Source organism: Rhinolophus sinicus, chromosome 4 (genome assembly GCF_057876585.1).
Source record: "Rhinolophus sinicus isolate RSI-liver-muscle chromosome 4, RSI-T2T, whole genome shotgun sequence".
Classification (NCBI taxonomy): Eukaryota; Metazoa; Chordata; class Mammalia; order Chiroptera; family Rhinolophidae; genus Rhinolophus; species Rhinolophus sinicus.
In genome coordinates this window covers 5,512,644-5,531,060 of record NC_142504.1, presented here as the reverse complement: position 1 = coordinate 5,531,060, position 18,417 = coordinate 5,512,644, and the positions used below count along the sequence as shown (strand labels likewise).

General features: G+C 40.6%; 1 protein-coding gene across 2 annotated transcripts in view; it reads right to left on the bottom strand.

The window, feature by feature from the left end:
- Positions 1 to 18,417, bottom strand: part of IMMP2L (inner mitochondrial membrane peptidase subunit 2) — a 691,614-nt gene that overhangs the window by 650,649 nt on the left and 22,548 nt on the right. For both annotated transcript variants that reach the window (XM_088797654.1, XM_088797655.1), the window contains exon 3: positions 13,136 to 13,272. In XM_088797654.1, coding sequence (XP_088653780.1) covers positions 13,136 to 13,270 — 135 coding nt within the window. In that variant the 5' untranslated portion in view covers positions 13,271 to 13,272. The remainder of the gene's footprint in view (positions 1 to 13,135; positions 13,273 to 18,417) is intronic.

The window sequence follows — 18,417 nt, the reverse complement described above, 5'->3', positions numbered from 1 at the left end:
AATACATGTAGCCCTTCCAAGAACACCACCGTCTCCTCCTACTTCCACAACAGGACCAAAGTCCATTACCTACCAATATGCATCAGGCCTAAGTGGAGTAGGATCCTAGGGTGCAACTTGAGCCGTTTTTAACTGACTGTCCCCTTAAAACTCTGTAGACTTCCTAATTAAAATTAATTCCCTTCCCCCTAAAAGGATATCCATAAATCTTTTCAGATTAGATCTTTCTCTACTTTCAAGTATCCAACTGACACAGAACCCTTAAGATTCTTATAATCTTATCATCTCTTTTGCCTAACTAAAAGGATCTACTAAATCACACCTTAAATCTTTCTGAGGTTTCAACAAAGAGTCTTCCAGGGAAGATTTGATATTTACCCCCAGGCCACTTACTTAGAGAATTTTTTGCCTGCCAGAGGCTGCTAAAGAAACAGTCTTATTTTCCAACACAGAAATTCCTGGACATCCTGTGTTCCCTCTATTTTCTGCATTAAGTTCATATCTCTCTTCTAATATCTTACAAAAAGCGATGAGAAACTAACTGACAATTTCAGTATTCTACCTGGAACTCTCCTAAGCCAGATCTATAAATTTGTTAAGTACATATAGTATATTCCAAGTTCCTACAGGAGACGGTTTTTAAAAACCGTGTCAGTACCGTAAAACATGGGTCACTATCATTTCCATTTCCAACAACAGTTTCCTCACCACCTTTCCAGTTTCTATTAACAGTTGTCATTTGTCAAGGCTTTGCCAATAATCGCTGCACCATTTTCTAGCCCCTAACTGCTTACCCAGTCCCAAAACTAATGCTACATCTTTTAGGACTTTGTTTTGGCAACACCTCACTAATAACACGAATTTTTGTTCTGGGTACCTACCACTTACTTCATAACAAACCACTCCAAAACTGTGTGTCTTAAAAGAACAACCATTTATTTGCTCACGATCTTGCCATTTGGGTTCCACTCAGTGGGGAGATCCTTTGCTGATCTCTCCTGAGTCACTCATGCATGTGGCCGCAATCATCTGGGGCTCCTATGGGGCTGGAATGTCCAAAGTGACCCTAGCACCTGTCAGGCATTTATATAACTGGGTCTTGTTGGCCAGGATGCCTCATTTGTCTGCCGGGGTCCCCTCTAGCAGGACAGCCTGAGCTTCTTGCGTGTTCCCAGTGTTTACCGAGTTCCTACTTCAGTAACACTTGCTGATGCCCCATTGGCTAAAGCAACTCACATGGCCAGAGTCCACGTGGAAGGAAACTATACAAATCAATGAGGGAGATGTGATTCACTGAGGACCATTACTCTAAGTTCTCCTCACCCCCCACGCCAGTCAACGGGCTATGCTCTCAGCTGACACTCTCTGCTTCCTGTTGGTCATTTTCAAAACTACAGAAATAAAAGATGGTTTATAATGTAAAGAGGGGGGAGGAAATTAGCTGGCAAAAAAATATGAACTAAATGAAAAAAATTAAAAGATACCACTCTTAAAGACACAAAGTGCAAAACACGCATTTAAAAATTTAAGAAATAAAAACAAAGTATATAAACTGGTAATAAGAATCAAAAATATTATAAATTATACCACTGGTATAAGCAATTAGAAATAATAAATTAAGGTAAAACTAGCAGAAATATGTGATGAATAATTTAATAGACAAAAGATGAGGAATAAACGTACTTTTAAAAGTTCCTAAGAGTTAGAATTCAAAAGCTTAATTACTAAACCAAGGCAATCAGGGTTTTTCAAGCCAGAGTAGTTCCCGTGTCTAGCAAATGCCCCAACAATTGGCCCCACCCAAGAGTTGGGGCTCTCTGTAAATGAACAGGTTCTCGAATGTCAGTATTTACAGAGCTTGTCGCCATGCAGATTCCCAGGTGCTGGCAATGATTCTAACTTCATAGATTGGACTGGGGCTCAGCACTCTTCATGAAGAAGCACCCAGGTGGTGTCACCCGACATGGCACAAGGACCACCTGACTTGGGAGGGCTTGTTCAGATCAGGGGCTTCCAGTGCATGGGTTGTCATAGCACTGACTGCTTACAACGTGGACGACAATCCCACATTTCAAATTTCAGATCAAAGCTAACATGCTCCCCTCCCTTAGTGATAGCTCAGTTGAAGCAGCTTTACCCTTCCAACCTTCCCTCCAGCAAAAATTATAGCCGCATTTTTCAAATTATAGGTCATGACCAATGCATGAGTCATAGAACCAACTTAATGGGTTGAGAAACCAGAATAGAAAACATCAGAGGGCACAGCACATAATGATGGTAATTAGGGTTTAAGTATTATTACATGAAACTTTTGTTTCAGTTGTGTGAATGTGTATACAATGAAAAACTGTATTACTTAATATGAGTCATGGGCAAAAAGGTTTGAAAGTCATAAAGAATATCACCGATTCATCAAAGAGCTAAAAAGTTTTCAGGTGAAGAGGGCAGAAACACCCTCAAAGTCAAAGAAAAATTGCAACGATAATTTCATTTTATCATATTTCTGTACTGTTTAATTATTCAGACACTTCAGTATTTCAAAGAACAAACTGAATATGCATTTAGTGAGCATCCCTCTGAGCGGACAGGTGAGAGGTGCATGGTCCCTTCCTTTTAGAAGCTTACAAAGTATCATCACTGTTAACCTATGAAATAACTAGACGACTAGAGGACAATACGAAAGAATTTATAATCACGAGTTAAATTTAGAGTGACAGAATTGGGGAAAGTTCTGTGAAGAAAACAGGACTTGAGTTTAGCCTTCAGTGGAGTTCAAGACAAGAAAAGGAAGGAGCTAAAGGTATAGCAATGTCTTGCTACGTAGCCAAACGAGGCAACTGCCTGAAAAAAAAACCTCAGACTCTCAGCAGTGAGTGGACGTACTGCACCCAAGCATTCTGAAGCCCAGGTCCTTTCTAGCTTACAGATTTACCACTTCCTGTGCCCTCAGCGTCCTCACCTGGACCCTGTGCCATCAGCCAGCAGACAAGAAACAAGAGAACAGGGCTCCCAAAGAAGGCTTTGATGGGTCAGGCCTGGGAATGTCACCTGACTGGTCATCCTTTTTCCACTGGCCAGAACTCAGTCACACGTGACTACTAGGCAAAGTAAAGACTACAGCCCAGGACCGAAGCGGAGAACTGGTCCACTTTTGCATGGCTGGTCCTCTCTCTTCCTACTGCAGCCCCAGACATAATGCAAAGAGCAAATACAGGAAGACTCTGAACGGTGGAAAGAAAACAGACTGGAGCTAGGACCTTAGGACTTACGAGACGACACGATGGCGAGGTCCCTGGGGTATCTTTTTGCTTCCCATGTACCCTAGGTGGGGCGCTGGGGAAGCCTGCAGCCAGGAACCACCAATAGGCAGGACAATAACACCTGAAGAAAAGCCTGCTTTCCAGACAAAGGACCAGAAAAAGGATGGTGAACAGAAAACCTTTTTTATAATACTTGTCCTAATCCAGCCAAACAGCAAAGGAAAAACTGGCCCCACACTCTTGTCAGCAGGCTGAACAGGGAGCTAGACCCCCCCTCACCACACCTGGCAGCAGTGAGACTGGGCATGTCCCCTTGAGTTCCCCGCCCCAGCAGCAAAGAGACAGCATGAGAGGGCCGGCAGGGCTAGTCAGCACACTTTCTCCCACCCCAGTGTGAGTTCGGCATCTTTTTCTCTTTTAATTTAAACATAAAAGTACCATACAACATAGTAATTCCACTCCTAGGTATGTGCCCAAGAGAAATGAAAACATGTCCCCAGAGAGACCTGTAACCAAGTGTCCACAGCAGCGTAATAATGAACATATGGAAACGGCCTCACTGTTTATCCCTGGTGAATATAGAAACAAAATGTGGTATATCCACACAATGGAATACCATTCAGCAATGAAAAGGAACTACTGATGCATGATACAATATGAAAAAACCTCACAACACACTACGTATAGTGAGTATAAGAAGCCAGACGCAAACCACCACCTATTGTGTGTTTCTATTTACAGGAAATGCTCAGAAAGGCCAATCAGTGGTCCCCTAGGGCAAAGGGAGAGCGAACATGAACTTGAAACAGGCACAAAGGATCTTTATGGGGTGAGGGACATATTCTCAAAGATAATGATTGTACAGATCCATACATCTAATTAAAAAATAACTGAATCACCCACAATCGATACATTCAATGGCATATGAATTATACATCAATAAACTTGTTTTTAAAAAACTAGACAGGATAGTATAATGAACTTCCATGTTACCTATCATCTAAATTCAACAATTACGACTCGTGGGCAAGCTTGTTTCATCTGTAGCCCCACGCCACTTTTCCTCCTCCCATATTACTTTAAAGTATTAGATTGGTGCAAAATTGTGGGTTTTGCAATTATTAACCTTTTAAACCGCAATTACTTTTACACCAACCTAATAAATCTCAGCTATTACATATTTCATTGTAAACGTTGTAAGATTCATACTGTAGAAGATAAGGATTTTTTAACCTAACCTACCATTTTATACCTTAAAAATATATTAACACCAGTGATAAAAATGGTACTTGGATCATTTTAAATAATCTTGCGTTGCTTTCTCATATTTTCAGTTCCCTCTTGAATTTCTTTAAACTTACTACATTTAATAGCTGATAGTTCTAATACCTAAAGTCTTTCAGGTGTGATTCTGCTAAAGGCTGTCGCTGACCCTCACTCAGGGCTCATTTCCTTCGGTGGTATTTTTACTGTGAGATCAGGTCCGTCAAACGTTGCATGAGCCCAGGAAGACTGGCGTTACTGCTGTCTGGGGCCTGTGGCTGCTCTGAACCCAGGGCCACTGCACACTGATCTCTGAGTTGAGGGTTCTTAGATGCAGTGAATGTGAATTCAAACTCCAATCCCACATTAGGGCTCCCCCTCTACTCAGACCCTAGACAATTTTTCTTGCAGGACAGATTTTGGTTTTAATTTATCCATTCTCTAAAGATATGTCTAATTCCATAGTCTTGAATTGACTCAGAATTTCGGTTCCAACTCTCTACCTTATACAGAGGGTGCCAAAAAAAGGTATACATATTTTAAGAAAGGAAAACTGTATTAAAATTGTAATATTCAATATATCCCGATAACAAAAGATGAATACGAGTCACCTTTGACTTCTGTAATTACAAGAGGTGCTCGGAGTGGTTCCCATCAGCGTCCAGACACTTCTGATTACGGCGAACTACTGCTTGAGCAACGTTGACCAAAGTGTCCACTTGTATACTTTTTTCCGCACCCTGGTATACACCTCATTGTCTGATCCTGATATGACCATTAAAACCAAAAATTTTAAGTTAGCAAGACTTGACAAATGTCCATAGGACAGCTGATGGTTTTGATGCATACTTACTACTCTAGAAATGTATTTCCCTTTAGTTGTGCTCTCTGATTATTTCCCTTATCTCCCTCCAAGGTTATTGTGCATCTATAAAGATGTTTACTGTTTTGTTGTACTTGTTTATGACCTTCGCATTCGGAATATTTTGAAGATGTCTACTGTACCGTATTTCCAGATACTGAAGTCTAATTCCTTCTTATAAAGTCAGAATCTTCCATTTAAAATAGGGTACTTTCCATCAATCTAAGTTTAAAATCCTTCATCTTCCATTCTAAAATAAGCTTACTTTCTATCTTTGTTCAAATTTAAAATATACTACAAAGCCATCCCAAAATTAAACAACTTACTAATTATACCATTCCATAAACCAAAATAAAATGGGACCAAGTATCTCTGTGAGCAGGAATGTTACAGGAGGCATGACAGCATAGCGATAAAGCACGATTTTTATGAGTTATTATTTAGTGAATTGAAAGGCATTCTCAGAATTGGTTCAAGCCAGCTCTAAAACGTAATGGCTGTGTGAGCTTAGGGAACTTAGCTCAAATATCTGGCCTCCCTCAGTTTTTTTAAATGTAAAGTTCAAAACTTGAGTCAATATCTCTTAAGGTAGTAAGAGTTCTAGCAAATGAATCTGAATAAGGTATTAAATTTTAAAATCTATGAAAAAAAAAAAAAACATTACTATACCGGTCATCAAGCATCGTGACTCAGAAGAGAACACGGAAGTATTGTGAAAGGGGCGTGATGTGTGCAACCTACTTCCACAGGGTTCAATAACAACATTTGTGTGTGTGTACATGTATGTGTATATACATAGAAACACAGGTTTCTATGTGTTACATATTACATAGAGAAAGAGAGAAAAGAGGGAGGGGGGAAGGAGGGGGAGGGAAAGACAAAGGGAAAGAGAATAAAATAAATGTGGTAAAATGTTGAAAACTGGTGAATCTGAGTGGAGAATACATGTGAGTTCTCTGTGCTATCCTTACAACTCTCCTGTAAGTCTAAAATTGCTTTAACATTGAGAGAGAGAGAGAGAGAGAGAGAGAGAGAGAGAGAGAGAGAGAGAGAGAGAACGCATTATGAAGTCAGTGTTAAATAACAGCTACAACTCTGGCTACGGAAAACAGAGGCATACTGTTGTTCTATCATAGGAAGAGGAGAAAATCCACAAAGAGACATTATGAAGTTATCACTCACCAACTGTTTCAGCATCACATATGTTTGCTGTTATAAATCCAAACGCATCTTTTTGAATTCTCTATTAATGACAGATTGCAGAACTACATAAAAACGCATAACGTCCTAAGGGGTGAAAACCTCAGGTGAGATTTTTGAGCCAAAGGTAATTTGAGAAGAAAGCGCACACAGAAGCCAATAAAGCATTAACTCCCGGCTTCTGTCAAAGTCAGCCCCAGCCGACCAAGGGGAATAAGAACACAGAGTGTTAGCATCACAGGAAATGTGTGCCCTGTGGATCCCCATGGATCCCTGCATCTTGGAAGTGCAAATTCAGCAGGTAACATAAAACTCCCTAACTCGACGTTAAATTCTGGTGCATAAAGCACGATATAGCCTTTCCTTGAGAGTCTGTTTGTATCTGGCTTCTCAGAATTCAAAATAATAGTTACAACCTACAATAACTGTTGCATATTAAGCACACTACAGGTTTTAAAAAGGTTTTAATAAAATAAATGTGATGGAGAGAGAGAGAGGAGAGAACCTCTGTCCTCATTTTTTTAAACAGAACTTTTAATTTTAAACTCAGCGGGGAAATAAAACAATGACTACAAAGAGCCAGGTAGCAGTCGAAGAAGCCGATTGCAAACCAGTTCCTTTAGGTTCATTTGCAGGTCGCCGGAAGTCAAGGCAATTTTGGAGCAATTGACTGTGTGGTCTTGATGAATGAAGACCTCCGTACTGATGAAACTCTATCTCCCCTCACATCCTCTAATTTTCTAATATATTCTGCATAAATAGTTCTCTGAAGTCTCAGCTAGAGAGCTAGTATTTATTGTGTAGCAGTGTTTTCAAGTTTTCTCCCCTCTGGCTACGTAAAATGGAAAGAGGCAAATGGTGTACGATATCAAAATAATGTAGCAATTGCAATAAAAACGGGACAAGGAAGCTTACAATTATTTCTTGCACTTACTTTGTAAACTCTTAAATCATCACTTTAAATGTAAAAGGCATACACCTTTTCTAGAACCAGTGACCCTGCTGCAGGCACTCTCACTCCAATCAAATCTAGAACTTTGGTGTGAGGTCATTAAACTAATCGAGGGCACCTTTTTACTCTAAAAGCCTCTGTAAGGGATTGAACTTCTAATTTGAATAACTGCATTCCATTCACATAAATTTCCTCTGTAGTTTCAACTGTATGCAATATCAGTCTTCATTTCCTGACTTAAATTAAGGTTGAGTAATGTGGTGCTTCTTTAAAAAGGCACCTACTTTCATAGTAACCTTTCAGCAACCAGCTGAAGGGATTCGTGTGCACTAGAGGGGAACCCACCAATGCGAACAGTCATTAACCAACAATTTCTGCAAGATCCCTATGTGCAGAGCGTTGCAAAGGGTACATCTCACCAATCATGGATATACCTTGACAACTTTATTTAAAAAAATCAAATGTTTTATAAACTGAATCCTGTTTTCCATTGAATTATGTCATTATACCATTAAAAACTTTATTTTCATGTATGACTTACTTTCAACAAGTTGTGTCTCCATGTTTGATCACCTCTATCCTTGCAGCCAGATACCTAATTGTAAATTAATATTGGAAACCTACCTAACCTACAAAAGGAACCACTGTGTAGTGTTTAAAAAGTAAAGAATTATTCCTTGTAAGAGGGAATCCTGAAAACGATCTTCTATTAAATCCTATCCAATGGAATTTTTAAGACACAAAAACAGCTCTTACACAAAATTTGCTATTCAAAGTGAATTTCCAGTGCAGCTATAACAGTATTTATTCAATATACTCCAAAGGACTGGTATTACATGTCCTTTTAATGAGATTCGATCTTTCAATCCTTGGATTTCCTTAAATGACATGTCTACAAGTTACACAGGGATCTTTAAGAAAAACCACTCTAAAGAGATGATCCACTTGGCCCTGGGCTATTTCTAACCTAAAGACATCTAAAATGAATCAATCCATTCCAGAATTCAGTGACTCAGAGTAGCCATCTCTTCCAAGTGTGTCAGTCTTGGACGATAAAGACTCAGGTCATTCTCGGTAGACCCAAAGGTAAAAAACAACATTTTAGATTACGTCTGCAATCAGCCACGTGTCCCGGGGGTCTCAATGCCCATCCGTGGTGGTTGTACTTACCTATTCACCATTCTTCCTTCCCTCCTACCCTTGCCACGTCTTCCCCGTGGAAGAAATGTACTTCCTGATCTCACTAACCAGATTTTTGCCATGTGACCTTGCTTTGACTGATGGGATGTGGACAGAAGAGTGGACGTTCTGAACTGAAGCTTCCTGAGTGTTTGAACTCTTGTCTCCTGCTGTCACCCAGGAGAAGAGCAACCCCAGACAGCAAAGTGTCCTGAAGTCTAGGCCCCAATAATACATGAAGCAGATTGAACCAAACCTACAATCAACCGCCAGACTCAGGAGTAAGAAACAAAGATCTGTCTGGAAGCCACTGAAATCTTGGGGCAAACAGCCCCAAGTTAACACAATAGCCAATAATGCAGGGGCTGAAGATACATTCTCTGGTTGGCACTGCTCTGCTCCAAATGAAAATTTCCAGGTCCATTCTCCAAAATGGTATGTGGAACCAAAAAAGTTTGATTTCTGGATATACCGGGCACTGGCCAAACATCTACCCGATGGTCTGGTATCTTCTATATGAATCTCATCTGAAGATGTAGCCATCATCCCAGATTAGTAATTCTTGAACCTCCTCCACTAAAGTACAAGTACCTTTAGTGGAGATGGTTGTATCTGATTCACCACTGCCCTATGGCACTTAAAATAGTGTTTTGAACTTACAAGCCACTTGATAAGTAACTGCTTATTCCACCTCACAGTTACCAGTGCATTTTATTATTGTCCATATCCCAAAATGACCTTCTGAGTTGCAGAATTATTCATATACTTGAAATGACAGAAATGACTAGAAATGATTTTTCCACCTGAATAAACAGGTAAACTGACGAACTTCGCAACAAATGATCAAGACTGATACCTACACCAATATGAATTCCTTCAAAATGGTACATAGGTTCCTTCAATGAGTACTGAGAAGTCAAAGGGATGGTTAGATGGCATATCTCATGGCGCCACACACAAACATGCAGCAGGATGTGCCAGCAGTCGAGGGTACGATTCCAAGGGAGGCCTGTTAGGGAGCCGGTCAACCCTTCCCCAGAGCACTTTTCTGTCTTGAGTCTCTCCATCACTGGCCCTCGGTGTCACTGTGTCCTGCTCACTGCCCCCAGCTGCCTAATTTTCGCCATCATCCTCTATCACCCAACTGATCTATGTTATTTTCTTTCCTCTTCTGCATGCTTTCTTTTTCCTTTCCTGTCTCTTGCTTTCGTCTGCCTTTCTTGCATATGTTCAAGCCTTGGTACCAGAAGACACACCACACAGCCAGTGCACTCCCTTCCTTCACAACAAATCAACCCACAGCCATACACCAGCTATAACTCCGAGGCCTCAGAGTCAATAAAAGCAGGTGTGTTCCCTGCAGGTTATTCGGGGACTTCCAGGGATTGCCACACACTCTGCCAGCTATTTTAGTACTTGCATCATTAGATAAATTTGAAGACAGGAATTTTTTCCAATTTTTTTGTCCAAATGTCAGCTGAACCCCATAGTCCAAACATGTTCTTTTCATCAAAGCTGTGCAATAGCTAAGATGTCTTTAAATATGCCGAGTTAATGAATCCCCGTCACTCCTTCTTACGATTTCTGCTCCTAAAGAATTTTAAGGATGACTTAGTGACATTTAATGAAATTGTCAATAAATTATCTATTATACTTAGAAAGAGTCTAAAATCCCTAAAAATGGACACAACTGTCATCAATACACATCTTTCCTTTCTACCCAGAATAACCTTTCCCCTTTTATTCTGAAAACAGCTCACACACACCACTTCTTCTGAGAAACGTTACCCCTGTCTCACTGTGGACCCCCAAGGAACAGTGTCATTCAAGTATATGCTGTCATTTTCTTACTCAGACTGTCCACAGGCTGGAGGGGTGCCCATGTCCAACGTTGGGCCAACCCTGGCCCCCTACCCAGCTGGCCAAGGTGGGTCTATACTTGTATAGATAAGGGCATGTGACCCGAGCTAAACCAATCACAGTCCCTCCCCAAAAGTTTTCAAAGTGAAATGAAGGCAAGAGGCGTGATCTCCCTCAGGCGGTGATGAAACTGGGCATCTGAAGGTATGAGAGCTGCCAGCAGCCATGTGTCCTGCATTGTGAAGAAAGCTGGTCTGCGAAAACTAAGCCAAGAAGCCGACAGAAGCAGACGTGAGAAGCAGAGAGACTGAGCACCCTGGCAGCACTGAGGTCCCTCGTTCCAGTTGTCCGTCCCTGACGATTGCCACCCTCCTGCCTCCTCCTGGGTACGCAATATGCCGACCAATAAATTCGCCTTATAGCTAAGTCAACCCAAGCTGTTTTTCTGTAACCAGTAGCCAAGGACATTCTATATAATACACCAAACCGACTGCAAGGTAGCAAATTTGACTTCTTGGGGGTAAGGTAGAGGAGAACTACCGCAGCTGCAGCAGACGTGGTGTTAGTCATTGTTAGTAGACAGACTGGCATTTCAGAATGACACTATATAACACTTTCTTCACTGAAGTTAAGCCTTGGCTATTCATAACATTGTCAATTTCCTGTATTTTAGTGAAGTTAGTAAATTTCCTCTTAGCACAAGTCATGAACTTAGATGACCAGTGGGCAAGTGCTGGGCTTAAAACCTGAATGTTGGGGGTACTAAGACTGTCATGTGATCTTCTGGAATATCATCAGATCCATGGTCAGGAGTTTTCACGTTCTGGAAAAAATCCATCTCAGGATAGTAATGGTCGTGTAGCAAGACGGCACTACTGAAACTGGAGAAAATCATTATCAACCTGATTATTTGTTACCAAAAGATACATACCTGTTCGTTGATGGATTCAGGAGGGTCCAAGGGACCAAAAAGGGGATTTGGGGAGCTGTGAAGAAGTTAGTTTTAATCTCCTATGATGGTCCTGACTCAAAAGCTCAGCCAACGAAGCCTAGCTTTCCCGAAGGATTGGGTCTAAGATGAGGCCACTAGGAATTCAAAATGAAAGAGGCAGGAAATATAAAACCCAATTTGTGTTCAATGTATTAAACTGCATTTAGGAATAAAGCCAAATACCTGTATTTCCCTCAGCTTATGGTTCCCCTACCCCTGCAATAAAATAGTTTTGCTTTCAAAGTAAGTGACAGGTTGCTTGGGGTGGTGAGCCCACTATGGAGGGAATCTGAGACGCGACAGGTGGGTTCCAAACCCCCTGCCCACAGAAGGGAGGAGAAGTAAATATTGACAGCCCTGCTTTAGAGCTCCAACTTCCCAAAGAACACACACTCTAAGGACCTCAACTGACTGCCAAAACTCAAGAAGAAATCTGGCTTTCAATACAATAATTACAATTTAAAAAAGCAAATTCATTCTAACTGCTCAAAGCTGATGTCTGTGCCATTCACTAGTTCTAACTGAAACAGAAAGAAAAAATGAAATAAACTCGTTATTCTCTGTATAATTTTTAGCTCTTGGAAGTTTACATATTCACTGTACTTATTTGCTTTGCAAGGCTATTTAGCACAATGCATGGACTTAATACATGCCAATAACAGAAGAAAACACACCATATTACAATATGCAAATTCTTCTTAATTGCATAAACTTACTTAAAAACCTAGGCCCTAGACATCAACTTTAGAACAATGTTTTCTCTAAGTTATTCCAGAAGACCATTTGCATATAACTTGTGGAAATCTCCACTCCAAAGTTCTTCCAATATAAACTGCATTTAGTCTTTCCAGTCAGCTTCGTGCTTAAAGAACACACTAGGATATCTGGGACCAGTGCTCCAGACTTTTCTACCTACCAGAAGAGTGTGTGTGTGTGTGTGTGTGTGTGTGTGTGTGTGTGTGTGTGTTACAGTAGCCATGCTGATATATATATATATATATATATATATATATATATATATATATATATATATATATATATATAGCGATATTTAAGTGTGGATTCAAATATGCATAATTAAAATATCTTAACATCCCATACCATATCCACAGAAAATGATGTCATTTAGTAAAATTTCTTTAGCATCCCCATTTACAACTCCTAAAAAAAATAAACTACAGATACCAGGAACAATCTGATGCTTACATTATTTACCTCTCCTCTGCTTATGACTGCATTAAAAGATCTGATAAGGAAATTTAGTTAAACTTCAGTACAAGGTCTTTTTAAAACCTGCCCATTCTCAGCACAATACTAAGATAGAGAAATCTCATTTCTACTGCTTGAGAAACAATGAAGCTCAAATATATGGTGATGGAAGGAGAACTGACTCTGGGTGGTGAACACGCAATGGGATTTATAGATGATGTAATACAGAATTGTACACCTGAAATCTATGTAATTTTACTAACAATTGTCACCCCAATAAATTTAAAAAATAAATTGAAAAAAAAAAAAAGAAACAATGAAGCATGTGCTTTAAAGAATGGCGTCATGTTAATTTTCACCTGCATTGATGCCCCTTCCACTCTTGCCACACAGGCAACCCGATCCAGGAAAGTCACTGCCACAGGCACTGCCACAAAAAAGCCTTTACAAAAGGCCTTGAAGTATCTTTTCACCCAGCCTTGAGACTGTGCCATACCTGAAAAAAAAAAAAAAAAATAGAAAACAAGTATGAAATTAAGTATAAAATAAATGTCTAAAACGGTTAAAAAGAAAGACAGAGAAAGCAGCTTAAGAAAAATAAGAGTTAAGGAAAAGCAACCTCATAGCTTATTTCGCACTCATCCCTGTAACCACTGTAATAAATCTGACTTAAAATCCCAAAGGCAAATATATGCACTCAGATTAACTCTTTTCAGGAGCTCAAGTCCACTTGATAACTTCAGTAGAAAATTGCTCCTCACAAAGCAGTAAGTTAGAAAACAAAAAAGAATTCCAAAAGTAAATCCTTTCCTGCTGATGATTATGGTGAAGATGCTCCCTGTATCTTTCATACCTGTTCTATTCTACAGTAACAGGAGTTTTAGTGGGACACGCTGCCCAGCCTCCCTTGCAGCTATGTGTGACCGTGTGACTAGGCTTGATGAATGGCTTATGAGCAGAAATAATATACTTCCATACTGTGCCCTTAAAATGAATATGGCCTCGCGTTTCTGCTGTGCATTTTATGATACACGTGATAATCAGGTAGTGGTAGGAGCAGGAATAGCCATCTCGAGTTAAAGATGGCAAAGGAACACAATAGAAGGGTCTTAGATCCCCAGCACTATGGAGGCACTGGAACTGCCCTGGGTTGCTTACACTTGAACTATTAAATGAGAGATAAGTCGCTCTCCATCATGTTTAAACCAGTGCTATGTGGGCCCGTGTTATAGCAGCCATATTGATTCTAATACAACAGTGAAATCTATGATAGATCAAGGAGAGAAAATCACCTCATATGAATTTGATACAGGTAATTACCAACCCTTACTTACCCTATAACCACTTGATTAATTTTCAGATTTTCAAGGGATATGGCAATCCCTCAACTCTCTCACGCAATGACAAACAAAACAGAGATCAAGAAATGCTACCCAACCGGACCAAAAGGAGGCAAACACAGTCTAACAGATGAAGAATCCTCTTGGCAGGGAAAGATAAATAACCAGTTTGTTCACTGTCTTACTTACATAAGCGTTATGTCCTACCCAAGACTGGAAGGAAGGATAAAGGGGGTGGGGGAAGGAAGGAGAGAGGATACAGGTCTCCTGACCTCTCCTTCCTCCTTACAGTGTGCCATTAGATCAGAGCAACTGGAACCTTCCCTAACATAATCACAAGGCTTGTTTAGCCCGAAACCTACAGGTCAATTTGTTTCCAAGATGATCTAAGATTTCTTGTCCTCTTGAAGCAGATCCAAAAGGGTCTAGAAACACAATTCAGACCAAGTATATACCCGAAAGGCATACATTATTTAGGCTTTTCATTTTTCGGTTCCCAAATTACACTACCAATGAAAGCATTGTTGTGACTATATTAATATTACAGATATGAAAAGAAGCCAAAAATAGACAAGAAGATAGGAAAGGAAAAAGACTGAGAAATATATTCATAGAGAGCCCAGAAATAAACCCATGCCTACATGGTGAATGAATCTATGACAAAGGAGGAAAGACTATAAGAGGTGTGATTACAAAATATGGTGAATGTTTAAATTAAAAAATGTATTACAGTGAAAGACACATTGTTATCAACTCCCCTCAAAATACTCCCCCTCACTTTGGACACACTTATCCCATCGTTCTGGCCATTTTCTGAAGCAGTTCTGAAAGTCCTCTTTCGTGAGTGTCTTTAGTTGCACTGTCATGGCTGCCTCCATGTCCTGAATCATTTTGACTTTGGGAAGAGCCAGAAGTCACCCAGTGCCAGATCCAGTGAATAAGGTGGGTGAGGACACATCGTAATGTTTTTATTTGACAAAAATTGCTGTACCAGAAGCGATGTGTGACTCGGAGTCTTGTCATGATGAAGGATGATTTACGGCACACTTTAAAACACACCTTCTCTCAACCGTAGCTCACACCCAACTGACTGCACTGAACAAGTTGAAACTTGTCACACACTGTTACTAAGGTTCAACATGCCCCTTCCTGTATTGAAGATCCCTGCCTTTCCGTTGGATGGCCCTCGGCAGCAGCATTCACTGTATTGTTTGATCGTACCTCATATATTTTAATGATTAGGTCAAAAAGGCTTATATGAGAGGATTTAAACTCAAAAAAACACAACCAAACAAACAAAAAACAGGACCAATGCAAATAGCAAACCATGCTTCTACACATCGTTGGCTGCTCTTAGAATAAAAGCAGCAAACATAAGACAAAATGTAATAAATGTCTTTGCTGTTCCTTGTGCTCTGAATGCACGGACCTTCACTAAATAAGTAAGGGTGCTTGCAGGATAAAGACTAGGAAAGCTTTCAAATGTGAATGATTATGCCACAGCCATTCCAGTTAGAAGGTAGCATGATTACAATGTAAATTCAGGGGGGAAAAAAAGAAAGAAAGAAAGAAACATTAACATAAGTTGCACTAAATTTAAATTCCCAGAATTGTGAGCCTCCCCTTCTTTCCCAATATACACTCTCCTATGTACTGCTACTTCAGTGAGTCACTCTGTCACCCCAGAAGGAGAATCAGGGGCCCTGAGGTGGCCTCTACCCAGCTGCATGTCTGATGAAGTCACTTCTGGGCCTCAGTTTTCTCATCTGTAAAAAGAAAGGTGTTAGATTCAATAGCTAAGTTCCTTTCTATGCCCAACATTCTGTGTTTCTCTAAGTTTTTCAATTGTTTCTCCAGGACTCTAGCAGATACTGAAAAAAAGAAAAGCACCCAGGCCAAGAAGTGATCTGAAGTTGCCTTTTAGGTGGGAGACTTTAAGTGCAGAAAAGAAAAGAAGACTCTGCTTTTATTAAGCAACCAGGTGAAAAGGGAAACAAAGAAGCTGGAACCCTGTACAAATTCTATAAAAGAACATTTTACACATAAACATAGGGAAAGACCTGGAAGCCGTTGCTCTTACACTTCTCGTTCCCACAACTCCCCTGCAGACCAGGGAACTGCTGCCGTGTCCCACACCACAAAGCCAGGACAGGTTTTTCTACTGAGAGATTCTCATAGGCCACGTGGGAGGTGTGCCCACCTGAAGGTATGCAGATTGGGCCCCAAGCCAAGGGGAGAAACAGAGCTACCTGCAAACATGTGGTCACTGCTCTTAGAGGCTCAAATGTCTCAGCCTGGTCCGGGCCTACCTGCATGGTGAGGGACACGTATGCCTCATAGTAAAACAAAGCCCTTTCAAAAGCTTCAAACTATCACTAAAATACTAAAGACACCATACATAAATGAAGACATGAGCATGACATTTCTATGTCAAGCCTTACAAATAAAATGTTTCAAGTTCTGTGGCATTCCCTTTTGGGTAAAGTTAACGCATTCACTTTTCTGTATAAACTGCCAAAGAATCAGTGGTCTTTTGTCTGCCCCGTCAGTGTTTAAAACGACCATATTATAGCGCCTAGTGTCTGCTTCCTCTGAGAAAATTTCCTTTCAGCAATTACCATGTGCTGCTAAAATCATTCCCAGCAAAAAGGAAATAATGTTTATCAGTAATCTCGTTCTTCTAGTAACCACACAAGTCAATTAAGTGTATAACACTGCTCATGAGAAAATCCTTACTTAAGTAGTAGGTGCCTGCTTCATTGGCACGGTGCTTAAGCTGAGAACATTTTTAAGTAAACAAGCTTCCAAATTGAGCTGGATTCATCCTTGTCACCTGGGATAGAGCACGTGTGGGTGGAAGTGTCTTGGTGAGGCTGACCTCCGCACACATGGACCTGCGCTATAGACGACTCTTTCAGGACTCGCTCGGGTTTGATCGCGCACGAATCCATCTAGGATCACTCTTAAACTTGTTAGATGCGATCCTGCACAAATCACTTATCCACAGAAACCCGGGGGATAAATACCCCTCATCTTAATTATAAAAACGATTTTAAACACCGTGTGGGAGATTTGAAGGTAAGAGGAAATAATAAGTCACACAGCAGCACCTTATATAAGATGTAACCTTTCCATCACATAAGAAGCCTGCACAATTGGATAACCAAGTCAAGATTTTATTTACATACTCAAACTATACATCAAACTATGAATGTCAGAGAATACAACAGCAGGGGTCCAAGCAAACCTGACGCCCAATTCCTGATGCACTCAATCTATACTTATTGATCACACTATGTGTCCGGGAACCGTGCTGAGGGGTGAGTACACAGTGCAGAGCAAGGCAGGCGTGGGCCTTGGCCACGTGCAGCTTGCACTTTCACTCTTTCTACATGAAGTGCCTACTGTGTGCTAGACACGATGCTAAGACAGACACCAAAAAGAAAGACAGACCCAGTCGTAGCTCCTTCCCAGAGGGACGTGTAAGAAGATCACAAGGAGTAAGGAGACGGCCACACATGATCAGACTCCCCTCCTCTGTGGGCCTCCCCAGGAGTTCTCGGGACCCCCAACCCCACTCTGCAAACACAGCCACAGCCTGTGCGAGGGAAACATAATAACTGATGAACTAGAGCAATTCTGCTTCCACCGGAAGCATATCCGGGAAACTGATCCATGGAAATCAATTTGAAACAGCATTTCTCAGGGCCACCTTACCCCTTTCACATTATAAGTAAATATTATAAAAATAGACAATCGGCAATCTTCAGAATGTGAACTCCAACATCAAATTCTTTCTCTTTTAACATGTCTGACTTTGCAGTTGCCACTCGAAAATGTTCAGGAAGGACAAAATGGTAAGAAAAATTAAAGAATGAAGAAAATCTGGCCGAAAACTAGTAAAGGGAGAAATGTAGTGGGGTTACACATAATAGGAGTCATGTTCTGACAAAGATACCTAATAAGAAAAGCAACACAGGTAGTCGGATGAAGGTAAGAGCCCTCGATCTTGACCTGAAACTGCTGGACAGCGAGAATCGTCACATTTTACTGGGAACCTGATGAGCCTCTGGAGACTGAGAAGAGGGGTGAAAGCTGACATATTGAAGTCAGGCATATTTAAATCATCAAATAGATCATCAAATAAAAGGTGTTTCTTCAGATGGAAGCATTAGCCGGTGTCTAAGAGGACAGGCAACTGCAAATCAAAAAGGTCAGAGACTGAAGGGTGTCCACTACATACAACACAAGCCATCAAGCCCGTCTGCTAGGTAATGGGACACCTGATACGTAGTATGATA